We start from the raw sequence: 17,115 nt of genomic DNA, 5'->3' as shown, positions 1-17,115 counted from the left end.
AGAGAGAGGGTTTATTGATAAATTTGAGTTTTATTATTAATTTCATTTTGTACTTAATAGTAATTATGCAATAGGGTAAAATAGACAATTAACATTCAAAATTTTAAGTTTGGTGTAAAAAAAGGTTGCATGGGTTTAAATAAAATTTCCCTAAATAAAAGGGTGAGCATCACCATCACTTAAGGATGGTGTGTAAAAATATTCTTATTATAAACTAGATGAAGGCTACACACTGTGTGTAAATATAAAAATTTTAAAAAGAAGAAAAATATATGAAAAGAGAGAAGTTTGAGAGAAATGTGAGAAAGAGAAAGAGAATGAGAGAAAAGGTAAGTTTTTTTTTTTATCTAAATTATTTTATATATTATTTTAAGTTAGAGTTACTTTATTGATATGTGGGTGAGGTTAAAAAAATTAAAATTTGGTTTGTGCGAAATTGCATTACTGATTATGATTTTATTTTGTAATAGAAGTCTAAATTGTATTTTCACCCATTTTTTATTGATAAACATGATTTTGTTAATAATTATAGATAGTATATTGGACAAATAAATTATAAATAATGTATTTTAATTGGATAAATATCATAATTTGGACTGTTCATTTTTTAATCATTATTTAAAATAATCTCTGCATAAAAATCTATGTACAGTTAGACCTCTATAAATAACTAATCTTGAGACTAAGGAAATCATATTAATTTAGCAGAATATTAAATAATCAATGGATTTATAATTTAATCAATTAATTAATTTAATAACTTATAATTTATCAATATATTTTTTATTTACTTAAATATTTTACATTGTATTTAGTTTCTCGTCTTACGAACTAATAATTTTATGCGATTATTTAACAAAGTAAAATTCATGAATCTACTTGTACTTCCCAAAAGAGTAATGCTAGGTGGGAGCATTTTTGCTTACCACCATTTAGTATGGTGTATGCTCACCACTCTATTTATCATTGTTAAATGAGTTTGAATTTCGAGATTCATGTAGTGGATAAGCACAAATCTCAAAATTCAAACTCATATAACGGGAATAAATAGGATGGTGAGCAAAAATGCACTCATGCTAGGTAGACTAAATTTGAAAACTAAATGAAGTGTTACCAATAAAAAATAAGCATGTAATTCAAAACTTAAGTAATAATCCAATCATTAACTTCCATATATATTTAGTTTACAAAATTTTGTCTACAAATTTAGCCTCTCTAGTATTACCCTTCCCAAAAAATAGATTGTACATTGTTCAATGCACTACATTGTTCCATTTTATGAACATTTAACCAAGCAAAAACCCTTTTTAAATTAGCAAAAGCCATTGTAACACAACAATCATACATACAACAATAGCTCTCATCTCAAACGTGTAAAGAAATCAACAATGACGGATGAATGCGTAAAGCATTGTGCGAGTACAGCAAATATAATCCAGGTAGCAGTAAAAACAATAGCAACAGTGAGTGTTAGAAAAATTTAGCTTGGTGTTTTAAAAATTTAACTTGCAAATGAGTTAAACGACGATATCAAATACTTGCAAATGAGTAAAAGGACGATATCAAAAATACGATCAAGTGGTCTTCAGAGTATCTCTCAACTATTCTTGAAAAAGGGGATGTTAACCGACACAAATCCACAAAATTCTCCAACCTAGAGAATGCTCTCTATCAGTGGGTCGTTCAATACCAAAAATTTGTGAATTTCAAGAATATACAAACAATGATTGAGTCATATTTTAAGAATGTCTCATAGTTGAATCACAGGCACTATGTATCAAGAAATTATTAATTTATATATTATGTAGGACCTATATAAACTTTTATAATGTATTATCTTATAAATTTAGCGAATTATTGATTTAGCACGTCCTTAAGTCGAGACTATCCAAAAACATTATTTAACCAAGGTTATTAATTTATCGAGGTTTTTCTACCTTAAGTGGAAATTGTTTTGTCCTTTTTGGGTGTGTTTGTTGTACCGGACTATCTTAGACTGGATTAGCTTCAGGGACTAAGCTGGATTGGCTTAGACTAGACTGAGCTAGACTAACTTAGTGAAGCGTTTGGTACAGTGTCGGACTAAAAAGCAGAATAATTAATAAACTATAATATTATATTAATTAATGCATAAATAGTAATATTTTATATTATTTAATGTTTATATAATAATATTTAATGTTTTTTAATGCATATTTATTCCTCTTTTACTTTACTCCAAACAGCCCCTCCAGAACCATCTTCCTTTTTCTTCTACCTCTGGCTCATCCCCATTTCTTCTTTACTCCATCTTTTTCCTGCAAAACGCAGGTGTAAAGTTCATCGCAAATCCTTCAAAACAAGCTCATCCTCTTCACCCTCTTGCCGTTGTTAAGAATTTCCACCTTCCTTATCCTTTTTTTCCCAAAAATTTTCGGATCTCTCTCCTTCCTCTGATACAAGCGTTGGCTTCTCCACCTACAAAGTCATCTCATAATTTTCTGGCAATGGGTGGATTTTGAATTTTGTAGTTATTTTTTCGCGTTTTTTTTTTTTATAAAATTTTTGTGGTTGGATTTTGAGGTTTGGACAGTAGGTGGAGCTTTGTTTCAAATCTGAGCGGTGATTAAAGGGTGTTGCAGAGGAAGAGGCAGAGGCGAGGAAGAGGTAGATGGGAGGACAAGATGAAGAGGCACATGGGAGGACGAAGTGGAAGAGGCAGATTTTGCAGGATTTGGGTTTGAAATGGTTTGTGGGACGCGAGGAAGAGGCAGATGGGAGGACAAAACGAGTAGGAGTGAAGCGTAGTAGTGTGGTCTTAGCAGTCCGCCCAATTTCGGGGGGTCTCGCTAAGACCCTCTAGCAAACCTGTTAGTCGGACTCAGTCAGAGCGAGTCTCATTAAACGTTGCCCGTGTGAAACAAACACCGGATTACAGTCCAGTCTAGTCCAAGGATGTTTAGCGAAGCCAAACAAACGGGCCCTTTATGTGTAAAATAGATCATGACTTTGGTAACAACTGGCATTCTCAGGATGAATTGTTCATTTGTTTGAAGTATATGCATGTCTAAAAGATCACTAATTTGAATACTTTTTTTATGTGTGTAGATATATCTTTAAATGATGATTAAGAAAATGGACGCTTCTGATTTTACCAATTGCACAAATAAAGTACATCAATCACAACGAGTGGATAAGAAAGTGCAACTGTGAAGTGAGTATTGTCCAGAAAATTTAACACATGGACTCGTTCTACCGAAAAAAGAGGTTGATAGCAAACTTCTCTCTCGCAACTTTCTATTTTACTTTCATGGCTCTCGTTCTCGTTATGCAATGTTGTAAGATAATATGAACCATCAACTTTCTAAATTACCATTTAAAGATCAACTTTATGAAAAATATCAACTAAATAAAAATAGTTGAACAGTTCAATTAACGTTGTCAAAATTTTAGTGTTTAACATAAAACATGATTCTAATTTTTTAAAGAGATAATCTTTAAAGATTAACCTAAAAAATAAATGATTTGGATCATAGTACAACACTACAAAATGAGAAGAAGAGTAAAAAAAAAAAGTAAAACGAAAGAGCCTAAATGAAATGAGAATGTTGCAAGTTTTTTAAAAGAAAAAAAAAATGTAGCGTATATTAGTTGGAGTGTGGGATTGAAGTGAATCATTGATTAGAAAAGGGGCAAAGGTGGTCATGAAAACTTGAAAAAGAGGAGGGCTGCTTAATCAAGACAAGGCAAGGGCAAAGTCTAAAATATCGATATTATTCCGATATTTTCATCGAAATTTCTGTATTTTTGGACTACCGATATTTCTGATATCATCGATATTTTAGATCTTGATAAGAACTCTATATGGTATTAAGTCACTCATGTATCTTACCATGCAATGTATAAAGTGTAAAATATTGTACTAATTTATTATATATAAATGATTATGGTGTGTTTAAACTTTTTTCATTAATTACTACATATTTTCTACACTCACAATGTTTGCCAGCTCGCTATATAATCAACTTAAATCAGTTAAATCCATCATGCAATGCATTTTCTTCCAATTTTTTGTGATAAACTAATAGATAATTAACTAAATAAACATCATGTAAAGTTTCAATAAAAATTTTCAAGTTTTTCTTATAATTTCTGTGGTTTTTATTCAATTTTTACTGATATCAATAATATTATGATATTTTCATCAAAATTTTCATATTTTTAAACTACCGATATTTCCAATATTATCGATATTTTAGAATTTGGGCAAGGGGGATATGGTATGGCTTATGGGAATCATGAACCGGGAGTCTGACCTCAATTCTGATTTCTGAGGTACATTGGCTTGGCTGGATTCTAGTATTCTGGTGATCTGCCATTAGTCCTCACAAATTCCAATAGCCTAATAAACTATCAAATCACAATTAATTTAGCTCAAGTGAAGTGACATTCATTATATTAGTGCTGTGTAGAGAAATTATTGTGTAAAATATCCTCATGTGTTAATGTGAAAATTACTTGACATACAAATTAAACCCTATTGATGACAGTTGTAGTAAAAATGTAAGTAGGGATCGTTCTAAACCGGGGATTAACTAGGGCTGCTAATCTACTCAAATTAAACTCTAAAACACTAAACTAGACTTAAAAACACAAGAATAGACTCTATAGACTCTAAACTGACCTAAAATACTCAAATATACAAAACTAAGTGAAATTGACTCAATTCTAGACCTAACAAGTGATTTGGACGAAATTAAAACTTACTTTGACTCAAAAGATTAAAAGAAAACAGATTGTAACTTAACTAACTCAGAAAACACTTAAAAGACTCAAAACAGCACAATACTAACAATTAGACTCAAAACAGATTCTAGAGATGAATTTGGACGAATTTAAAACTAAACTAAGACCCAAACAATGTTTATGGACTAAACCTAACCTATATTGACTCAAAACACTCTAAAGAGCCTAATTAGGACAAATTCTGACCTAATAACATAAAATAGAAAAGGGTGTTTGATTTCTGACGAAATTGAATTAAAACTAAACAGATTGCAAATCAAAGTAAACTAAAACGAAATTGAGATGAATTCAAGGGTGAAAAGATAGTTAGAGGATCCTTCTCCACACATGAACATATGCAACATAAATCAATTTCCAGTATTGTTTCTTTAAACCATTAACGACAATGCCCCAAATTAATCGTGAATGCACAAATTAACTATCAGATTTCCCTAAATTCATTGAATTGGATGAATGCATGCAACAACCCAAATTATTCTTCTCAAGTTCCCTATATGAACAACATGATAGAGATACATTCAAAGATCATTAAATTCCATGGAAATCATAAGCATTGACAAGGCAATTATAACTATGAACTGCATGATACTTTTGCCAAGAATCTACTTAACACGATTGTGACTAACAATCTCCACTACTTGTAAATATAAGTTTCTAACGATTAGGTGAAAGTCCCTTATAATTTAGCATCAGATTCAAGCATGCAAACTAAGTAGGCCTCTTTAATCAACACACAAGAATAAGTTATCAATCAAATAGATAAGTAAATCGCATTCATGTTTTACGAAACAATAACTGAAAGGAATCAATTCATATTAACATATGTCCATGACTTCAAATTCACCACTAACTAATAAGAGTTTAGTTCCACATGTTCATAGCAATTGAAAAGCAAATTAAAATAAACATCGAAACTGAAACGAGGGAAGAAAGAACTCTTAAAACTCCTAAGGATGCAGATGGCTTGCGCACAAGGCCCTCCTTCATCAATGGAATGCACGACAAGACTCTCCTTCTTCTCCAAAAGGTGCGGTAGAGATGTATATGGATGTAGGATGGTGTTTTGTGATGTAGAATGGTGATTAGGGTTGCGGCAAGGTGTTTCTGAATGGTGTGAAGGGTGGTGACGAATTTAGGCTTTAAAAACACATATATATAGGCACGGCAAAGCTAGGGTTTTCACAAAATCTGATGGGAAAATGGTTAGGGTTTTGAAGATAAAAGGCTTGGCCCATCCAAGGGAGAAAAGAACTAGGGTTTGTGCAGATTTTTAGGCTTCTAGAAGTGTTAGGTGCGGCACAACGCTAGGGGAGATAGATTAGGGTTTAAACTTAGCAGATTTTAAGGCTTAGGGCCTAAGGATTCGGTTTGGGTTTAAATCAACAAAGAAAAGGATTTTTGGCCCACTTAGTTTCTGAAAAGGATTTGTAGAACCCAAATCCACAAGGAAAAGGGCCTAACAAATCAGAATCCAAGAGGGAAGAAGCTTGAGAGGTGCGGCAAGGGTTGGAACCAAGGTGAAAAAAGATTAGGAAACTTCCAATCCAAGAATAGAAACTTTCAAGAATGGAAACCTCCAACTTTAGAAACTTTGGCTTCCAATTCTGAACTCTTTGTTCTTCATGTTCATTTCTTCATTTCTTGCCTCCTTTGATCTTTAATTTCGTCCATCCATTTGACTCCAAGCATGTGATATCCATTTTATGCTCAAAACTGCTCCAAAAGGCTCCAAATTGCAACTTTTTGCATACTTTGTCATTTGGACTTACAAACACACGAAAATAGCTTAAAACACTATAATAACCACAAACTAACTATAAAAGTGCAAGAAAACAAGCTAACTAAGTCGCATAAATATGCTCCTATCAAATTCTCCCACACTTAGCTTTTGCTAGTCCTCGAGCAAAACAAAGGAAACAAAACAAACAAAACATAACCTAAACCTTCCAACATTTGCCTCAGGGATTTCCAATGAAACATGACACATTAAAAATCACTACTCACATAGATTTTAGTTACTCCTACCCTCAAACGCATACTTAATCATAGTCACCACTTACTATTTCGCATTTAATCACATAAAACAACATTTTGAATGTAGTAACATGCCTTAGAGAATTCCCTCAATTCCTCACCGGATATACACTCTATTTTCACACAGAATTTCTGACTACACTCCCTATACTAGGTATATATGAGAAGATTGATGTAAATATGTAGACTAACACTCACATAAGTTATAAGCGAAGAAAGCACTTTCTAGAATTATTAATGCATGTATATATATATGATCTCACGAACGGAATGCTACTACTTAGACACGAGAACTAGGGATACCATATGCTCATACCAATCCCAAACTCCACATATTGAAATACACAATAACCAAGATTAAAGTCTAAGTGTTGTAATGGGGCTAAGGGTATTGGCTAACAAAGAAAGGTAAGGAAAACAAACGTTCTTAAAGCAAGAGTAAGCAAAGTACTGAAATTAACTTAGAATTCCCTTTAGAATTCAGAAATCAACTTTTAAACACAAGGGAAGATTCATGCAACACTTAGGGTCAAATTCAAGCTTTTTTTGACCCTTTCTTCAACAACCAACACTTTAGAGCTCTTTTTCACATATTTTTCAACTCTTCTTTATTCTTTTCACAACTTTTCTTTTTCCTTTCTATTTTTCACTAATTTTTTTATTTTACTTTATTTTTTTCTACCCGTGCCTCTTATAAGACTTTGGCACCTACACACTTTTGAAAACCTTCCCCCTCACTTGTTTTCTAGAACAATGATGATCAAAAGGAATTCCCTCTAAGTCTTGCTCCACTATACTTTAAGAACAAGGGTGTGGATAGTCCTATTCTAGGCTAGGTGAGGATAATGTGGCTAACAAAGAAAATAGGCTAATTAAGGCTCAAAGGGGTTAAACCTACAAAAACAAATGCATGTAATGAAGGCTTTTTGGCTCTGGTGGTAACTACTAACAACTTCATCTTACTATATGTTATGCATTCAATTTTAAGTTTTGAATGAAACGGGTATAAGTTCTAGTATTTGGAACTAAAGTGATAAAACGCATTCTAAGTAGCAACCAAGCAAAGAATAATGAGATCATGCAACGACTTTAGAAAACAACAAATCACAGATTAATAACTCTCCAAATAAAGTTTAGGCTCAAGTGTCTCAGGGTTGTAGCGTTAGTTTGAGTTCCTTCCTTCAAGCATGTTACAAAAACTTATTTTTTCCTTTGTGATTACATGTGAATTCGTAAACGTTAACTACAACCAAGCATAAACCAAAGAGTATATCAAACTTCCATCCATGTTTATAACTTTCTTTAACAGTCATGCAATTAAAAATCAAATCCTCATCCTTGTGTTGGAAGGTACCCTAAGACATAAACAAACACACAAAAACAACTCTTTTTGGGTTTTTCAAAACAATTTTTCAAATTTTTATGAGATTTTTGGATTTTTATGTCAAAACACACTAAAATGCACCAAAACAGCTTAAAAAGACTTAAAAACAGCAAGGAACAACTTTGGAAGTTATGGGTGATAAAATCCCACGAATTTGCAATAAAAACACTTGGTTACCCCTCCACACTTAAACCAAACATTGTCCTCAATGTTTCAAATATAGACTCACATATATGCAAGCAAACAACACAACTAACAAACACGACAAACATGGCAAAGTAAAAACAAGAAAGGGTAGAGTTTAAGAACGCAAATCTGGTTATGAAGCTCGAATTCCTTCAATCCCTCGTTTGACCACATGGGTTGCCTCCCAAGAAACGCTTGCTTTAACGTCTTCCAGCCGGATGATACCTCCATTTAAGCTTGAATAGGGCCCACAGCATGGAGGGGTATGTCCTCCACGGCGTGCTCCTCAAATGTCTCATAGTAGGGCTTCAAACGGTGTCCATTGGCCTTGAATTCATGTTCCATCTTCAAACTTTGAATTTGGACTGCACCATGAGGAAAAACATTAGTAATAACAAAAGGTCAAATCCATTTAGAACGCAACTTACCCAGAAACAACTGAAGACAGGAATTGAAAAGTAACACTTTCTGCCCTATAGAGAATGTCTTGCCACGAATCATCTTGTCATGGGTGGCCTTTGCTTTCTCCTTGTAAATGAGAGCGTTCTCATAAGCTTCCTTCCTAATCTCCTCAAGCTTATTCAATTGCAATTTCCTATGGATCTCAGTGGCATCAATATCCATATTGAATGTTTTGACGGCCCAATGTGCACGATGCTCCAATTCAACCGGAAGATGACATGGTTTCCCATAGATCAGCCGAAATGGGGACATCCCAATTGGTGTTTTGTAGGCCATTTTATATGCCCACAATGCATCATTTAAGCGCAAGCTCCAATCTTTTCGAGTTGGTCCCACTATCTTCTCCAAAATTTGCTTGATTTCCCTATTTGAAACCTCGGCTTGCCCACTTGTTTGAGGATGATAAGGTGTGGAAACCTTATGCGTGACATTGTACTTCTTGAGCAACGCCTCAATGGTTCGATTACAAAAATGAGATCCTCCATCACTAATGAGCACTCTTGGCATTCCAAACCTTGCAAATATGTTAGTTCTAATAAAATCTGCAACCACTTTAGAATCATTAGTACGGGTGGCTTTTGCTTCCACCCATTTCGAAGCATAATCCACAGTAAGTAATATATAAAGAAAACCATGGGAGGAAGGAAATGGACCCATGAAATCTATACCCCAAACATAAAAAATCTTAACAGAATATATAGGATGTTGCGGCATTTGGTCTTTTGATGTTATAGTACCCATTCGTTGACAACGATCACAGGTTATACAAAAGGTTCTAGCATCTCTAAAGATTGTAGGCCAATAAAATCCACATTCTAAAACCTTATGTGCTGTGCGTTGTGTGCCAAAATGACCCCCACATGCATAAGTGTGACAGAAAGTTAAAATCGAATGAAACTCGGAATCATGCACACACCTACGTAGAATCTGGTTAGGGCAATGTTTCCACAAATAAGGGTCATCCCAAACATAAAACCGTGCATCCTTCTTGAGTTTATCATGTTGGTGCTTATTTAGGGTGCTTGGGACATGCTTAGTGACCAAATAATTAACTAGATCGGCATACCATGGCTTACTTACCTTAATGGACAACAACGGCTCATTTAGGAATGTCTCTGGGATGGGCACGACATTGGCATCTTCTTCATGCACCATTCGGCTCAAATGGTCAGCCACCACGTTTTCACTTCTTTTCTTGTCCCGGATTTCCACGTCAAACTCTTGGAGAAGTAGCATCCAACGAATAAGCCTTGGCTTGGCCTCCTTCTTTGTGAGCAAATACTTCAAAGCTGCGTGATCAGTGTAAATAATAACTTTAGTTCCAAGAAGATATGAACGAAACTTATCTAAAGCAAATACAACAGCAAGAGGTTCTTTTTCAGTGGTGGAATAATTCAATTGTGCATCATTCAAAGTCCGGGATGCATAGTAGATGACGTGTGGCTTCTTGTCCCTCATTTGTCTCAAAACAGCCCCTAATGCATAATCTGAAGCATCACACATAAGCTCAAAAGGAAGGCTCCAATCTGGTGGGACTATGATGGGGGTCGAAGTTAACTTCTCCTTTAGGTGATTGAATGCCTTCTCACACTCATCATCGAACTTGAATGTCACATCCTTTTGAAGAAGTCGGCAAAAGGGTTGGGAAATCTTGGAAAAATCTTTGATGAATCGCCTATAGAATCCTGCATGTCCAAGAAAAGAACGAACCTCTCTTACCGTAGTGGGAGATGGTAAGTAACGCACAAGATCTATTTTTGATTTATCAACCTCTATTCCCTTTTCTGAAACTATGTGACCTAAAACTATGCCTTGTTTAACCATAAAGTGACATTTTTCCCAATTCAAAACAAGGTTAGTTTCAATGCACCGGTTTAAGATTAAAGTGAGATTATCTAAACAACCATCAAACGAATCACCAAAGACACTAAAATCATCCATGAAAACCTCAATAATATTTTCCACAAAATCTGAGAATATACTTACCATGCATCGTTGGAACGTGGCTGGTGCATTACACAACCCGAATGGCATTCGACGATAAGCAAAAGTGCCAAATGGACAAGTAAAAGTAGTCTTTTCTTGATCATCTGGAGCTATAACAATTTGATTATATCCCGAATAACCATCTAGAAAGTAATAAAAAGAATGATCGGCTAACCTTTCAAGCATTTGATCAATGAACGGCAAAGGGAAGTGGTCATTCCTTGTGGTGGTGTTTAGCTTCCTATAGTCAATGCACACTCGCCAACCGATTTGGATACATGTAGGCACAAGCTTATTCTCTGCATTCTTCACCACTGTGACTCTTGATTTCTTTGGTACAACTTGAACCGGTGAAACCCAACGACTATCTGAGATGGGGTAAATGACTCCACAATTAAGAAGCTTGATAATCTCCTTCTTCACAACTTCCATCATTGGAGGGTTAAGTCGACGTTGAGCCTCTCGAGTTGGATTAGCCCCCTCCTTTAGAAGTATGTGATGCATGCAAGTTGTAGGGCTAATTCCCTTAATGTCGGCCAATGTCCATCCAATTGTCGTTTTATGCTCTTTCAACACCCGAATCAACTTCTCCTCCTTCAATGCCGTGAGTGATGAGGAAACAATGACGGACAATGTCTCGTCATCTCCCAAAAATACATTCTTTAAATGGTCCGGCAATGGTTTAAGCTCAAGGACGGGTGCCTGAATCACAGAAGGTAACAACTTGTCAGTAGAAACGGGAATTGGAATTGGGTTAGGAGGCTTACCAAGATGTTATGGCAATGACTCAAGGGCAGCAACCATCTCTTCTATTTCTGCACTAGGAGGCACGGCATAGGCATCATCATTATTGCCGTGAGTATGCTCAATTGCTGCCTTTGGTTTGTTAAGTCCCACTCCATGTACTATGGTGGTTTCAAAAGGATCCCTCTCCAATGAGTCAAGGTAGTCCTGCGCCAAAACATCAAATACATCAATAGCGAAACAAGAATGATCATCCTTAGGATATTTAATAGATTCAGAAATATTGAAATCAATAACATCCCCATCAAATTCCATTGTGAGTGTTCCTTTAAACACATCTATCTTGGTGCGGGCTGTTTTCATGAAGGGTCTTCCAAGGAGGATCGACAAGGATGTAGAATGGCCCGAATCTTCCATCTCAAGCACATAGAAGTCCGCTGGAAATACTAAGTCATTAACCTGCACCAAAACATCTTCCAAAACCCCTTTTGGGTATGCATTAGAACGATCGACTAATTAAATTATAACGCCATCATTTTTAAGCTCTCCTAAGTTCATAGATGCATAAATAGAGTATGGCATGACGTTAATGGATGCACCTAGATCTAACATAGCATGCTCAAACTTGGTATTTCCAATAATACAAGGAATTGTAAAACTACCTGGATCTTTGCATTTTGGTGGTAGTTTTCTTTGCAAAACGGCTGAAACATTCTCACTTACCTTTACAACTTCTTTGTTTGAAATCCTCTTTCTTGTTGTACAAAGTTCCTTCAAAAACTTTGCATACCTTGGAACTTGTTTAATTGCATCAAGGAGTGGGATATTCACTTGCACCTTTCTAAACGTCTCAAGAATTTCCTTCTCATTCTCCTCCTTCTTTGATTGCATAAATCTACGAGGGAAAGGTGCATTGGGTGGAATAGGGTTAGAATGGTTCAAAATTATATCACCCTTACCTAAATTGGACGGTTTAGTTGCACTAGGTGGCTGCGGCAATGGAACTTCTTTCCTTGCCTTGGCTTTGTCCAATTCCTCCTTTGCAATCAGCAACTTGTCATCCTCATTTTGACTTGGTTTGGATGTATTTGGCTTGATTCCCACCTCTTTTCCGCTTCTCAACGTAATAGCTTTAGCGGATTCGAAACCTCCATTCGGATTTACAATGGTTGAACTAGGGAGTTTTCCTTCTTCACGAAACTACCCCATAAACTCAGAAATCTGCCCTATTTGTTTCTTCACTTCACTCATCTCCTTAGCTTGATTTTGTTGGCCCTGCGTAAGTGAACTTAGTAATTGAAGAAGTGTATCATTATCTAATTTCGAACCTAAATTTTGTTGGGCAGATTGTGGTGGGACTTGTGGTGATGCATACGGCCTTTGAAACACTCCATATGGTGTTTGCCGAAATCCCCCTTGTTGGGCAGGTTGTTGTGGCTCTCTCCACTTGAAATTGGGATGATCTCTCCACCCCGGATTGTAAGTGTTGGAGTATGGATCGTTTCGTGGTTGACTTTGGCTCCCAAAACCCACGGCATTGGCAGATTCCCACCCTCCATTCTCAATCAATTGAGGGCATTGGTCATTAAGATGTCCTTGCATAGAACACACACCACAAACACTTGGTCCTTGTATCTTCATCCCTTCGGCCATCTGAGATATAATAGAAGTGAGGTTAGTTAATTGTGATTGAATGTCAGACATAGAACTTACCTTATTAACTTGCTGCCGTGGGGGGTCTCTTTGTCCAAGCCCCTCGGTTGGCAATTAAGGTTTTTGCAGCCATTGGTGTTTTGTCAACCAATGCACCTCCCGCGGAAGCATCTAGCATTTGTCGCTCAATTTGGAGAAGTCATTCGTAAAAGTATTGAAGTAGAAGTTATTCTTTCATTTGATGCTGAGGACATGAGGCGACAAGAGCCTTAAAACGCTTATAGTATGCTGGAAATGACTCTCCTTAGCTTTGTTGAATGCCACTAATCTTCTTCCTCAAGAGAATGACTCTCGAAGTGGGGAAGAACTTCTCTAAAAACGCCCTCTTCATGTTTTCCCAAGAAGTGACCGTCCCGGGTGCTAATTCATAAAGCCAATCTTTGGCCTTTTCCACAAGAGAGAATGGAAAGGTCTTCATCATCAAAATGTTCCCATCGACATTGATGGGTGTCATGCTCGAACAAACAACTTCGAACTCCTTGAGATGTTTGTTTGGATCTTCCATGGACAGCCCATGGTATTTGGGAATGTGATGCAACAAGCTTGACTTCAATTCGAATTCGTTGGTCTTGCCTTGAGCAGCCAAGGGGTATTGAATGCAAAGGGGTGCGGCATTGGCCAACCCCGAGCCCGAGAGTTCTTTTATTGTACGATTGTCCGCTGCCATGACTTCTTCTTCTTCTTCAAATTCAGATTCGGCCTCTGAACTTGAACTAGGTGGATTAGGTTCTGGTTGCTTCCTCTTTCATCTCAAAGTTCTTTCAAAATCGTCGTCGAACTCCAAGATGGTTGCACTAATGTGTTGAGAACTACGAGTCATAAACTAATACCTAAAACAAGGAAATAAACACAATCAGTAACCAAGTATTAAGGCACGGCATAAACACAAAAAACACACGCACAAACTCACGGATAAACATAAAAGAAAATACAAAAGACACGACACAAACAAGGGATTAGCAAGTTTGCTAATCCCCGGCAACGGCGCCAAAATTTGATGTGAAAATTACTTGACACACAAATTAAACCCTATTGATGACAATTGTAGCAAAGATGTAAGTAGGGATTGTTCTAAACCGGGGATTAACTAGGGCTGCTAATCTACTCAAATTAAACTCTAAAACACTAAACTAGACTTAAAAACACAAGAATAGACTCTATAGACTCTAAACTGACCTAAAATACTCAAATCTGCGAAACTAAGTGAAATTGACTCAATTCTAGACCTAACAAGTGATTTGGACGAAATTAAAACTTACTTTGACTCAAAAGATTAAAAGAAAACATATTGTAACTTAACTAACTCAGAAAACACTTAAAAGACTCAAAATAGCACAATACTAACAGTTAAACTCAAAACAGATTCTAGAGATGAATTTGGAAGAATTTAAGACTAAACTAAGACCCAAACAATGTTTATGGACTAAACCTAACCTATATTGACTCAAAACACTCTAAAGAGCCTAATTAGGACAGATTCTGACCTAATAACATAAAACAGAAAAGGGTGTTTGATTTCTGACGAAATTGAATTAAAACTAAACAGATTGCAAATCAAAGTAAACTAAAACGAAATTGAGATGAATTCAAGGGTGAAAAGATAGTTAGAGGATCCTTCTCCACACATGAACATATGCAACATAAATCAATTTCCAGTATTGTTTCTTTAAACCATTAACGACAATGCCCCAAATTAATCGTGAATGCACAAATTAACTATCAGATTTTCCTAAATTCATTGAATTGAATGAATGCATGCAACAACCCAAATTATTCTTCTCAAGTTCCCTATATGAACAACATGATAAAGATACATTCAAAGATCATTAAATTCCATGGAAATCATAAGCATTGACAAGGCAATTATAACTATGAACTGCATGATACTTTTGCCAGGAATCTATTTAACACGATTGTGACTAACAATCTCCACTACTTGTAAATATAAGTTTCTAACGATTAGGTGAAAGTCCCTTATAATTTAGCATCAGATTCAAGCATGCAAACTAAGTAGGCCTCCTTAATCAACACACAAGAATAAGTTATCAATCAAATAGATAAGTAAATCGCATTCAAGTTTTACGAAACAATAACTGAAAGGAATCAATTCATATTAACAAATGTCCATGGCTTCAAATTCACCACTAACTAATAAGAGTTTAGTTCCACATGTTCATAGCAATTGAAAAGCAAATTAAAATAAACATCGAAACTGAAACGAGGGAAGAAAGAACTCTTAAAACTCCCAAGGATGCAGATGGCTTGCGCACAAGGCCCTCCTTCATCAATGGAATGCACGACAAGGCTCTCATTCTTCTCCAAAAGGTGAGGCAGAGATGTATATGGATGTAGGATGGTGTTTTGTGATGTAGAATGGTGATTAGGGTTGCGGCAAGGTGTTTCTGAATGGTGTGAAGGGTGGTGACGAATTTAGGCTTTAAAAACACATATATATATAGGCACGACAAAGCTAGGGTTTTCACAAAATCTGATGGGAAAAAGGTTAGGGTTTTGAAGATAAAAGGCTTGGCCTATCCAAGGGAGAAAAGAACTAGGGTTTGTGCAGATTTTTAGGCTTCTAGAAGTGTTAGGTGCGGCACAACGCTAGGGGAGATAGATTAGGGTTTAAACTTAGCAGATTTTAAGGCTTAGGGCCTAAGGATTCGGTTTAGGGTTTAAATCAACAAAGAAAAAGATTTTTGGCCCACTTAGTTTCTGAAAAGGATTTGTAGAACCCAAATCCACAAGGAAAAGGGCCTAACAAATCAAAATCCAAGAGGGAAGAAGCTTGAGAGGTGCAGCAAGGGTTGGAACCAAGGTGAAAAAAGATTAGGAAACTTCCAATCCAAGAATATAAACTTTCAAGAATGGAAACCTCCAACTTTAGAAACTTTGGCTTCCAATTCTGAACTCTTTGTTCTTCATGTTCATTTCTTCATTTCTTGCCTCCTTTGATCTTCAATTTCGTCCATCCATTTGACTCCAAGCATGTGATATCCATTTTATGCTCAAAACTGCTCCAAAAGGCTCCAAATTGCACCTTTTTGCATACTTTGTCATTTGGACCTACAAACACACGAAAAGAGCTTAAAACACTATAATAACCACAAACTAACTATAAAAGTGCAAGAAAATAAGCTAACTAAGTCGCATAAATATGCTCCTATCATGTGTTAATATGTGCTGGAGTAGGTGTTATTCACAAATTTATTTTTATTTCTAACACATTTCTATTAATTTTGATCTATTAATTTTTTTCAATTCATTCGATTTGACAGTAAGAAATTAAGAGAAGTATGTGGGAGGTTAATTAAAATGAATATGTGAATAACATCACCCTATGTTCTACTATCATGTAATAATTTTTCGATATGTAAATCTAATTGTTTCCTAAATTTAAATGACACACCCCGATCGAGGTCAATGCATGCTGGCCGTCACGTGAGAGTGACGTAGCCATGTGCACAATGTGGAAGCGATAAAGATAGCAATTATACGAATAATTAAAAACCACATTACTAGATTGCACTTCTAAACAGAAAGTGATAGGAGTTAAGTACAACAGTAACACTTCTAGTCAGAGCATAAAGTCTAGGTGCAGTCCAGTATGACAAGTACTAGTTATACAGTACCAGGAATGTCCTACTATTATTTAGACAAGTCAGAACAGCCTACGTCCTCGAGCCACCAACAGCAAGCTTACTTAAAACCTGGAGAGGCACAAAACAGAAAACGTGAGTGGGCAAAAACAAATGTTTTACAAAAACATTTCATTTATCAACATACTAACCCCTCGCTGTAAAACATGTAAGATTTTCCCA

At 35.8% G+C, this 17,115-nt stretch overlaps 1 protein-coding gene across 1 annotated transcript; it reads right to left on the bottom strand.

The window, feature by feature from the left end:
* Positions 1–8,620: 8,620 nt before the first annotated feature.
* LOC126611822 (uncharacterized) lies at positions 8,621–9,013 on the bottom strand. Its single transcript, XM_050280166.1, has 2 exons — positions 8,818–9,013; positions 8,621–8,754 (listed from the first exon to the last, which is right to left on the bottom strand). The coding sequence occupies exons 1-2, from the start codon at positions 9,011–9,013 to the stop codon at positions 8,621–8,623; spliced, it is 330 nt and encodes a 109-aa protein (XP_050136123.1).
* Between the last annotated feature and the right edge of the window lie 8,102 nt (positions 9,014–17,115).

Source organism: Malus sylvestris, chromosome 17 (genome assembly GCF_916048215.2).
Source record: "Malus sylvestris chromosome 17, drMalSylv7.2, whole genome shotgun sequence".
Taxonomy (NCBI): Eukaryota; Viridiplantae; Streptophyta; class Magnoliopsida; order Rosales; family Rosaceae; genus Malus; species Malus sylvestris.
The sequence above is the reverse complement of the archived record's forward strand: the minus strand, read 5'-3'. Positions and strand labels throughout refer to the sequence as shown.

Coding starts and splice junctions, on each gene's coding strand:
- LOC126611822 (XM_050280166.1), bottom strand. CDS start 9,013: ATGGATATTGATGCCACTGAGATCCATAGGAAATTGCAATTGAATAAG. Junction 8,755..8,817: donor CTGTCTTCAGTTGTTTCTGG/GTAAGTTGCGTT, acceptor CTCATGGTGCAG/TCCAAATTCAAAGTTTGAAG.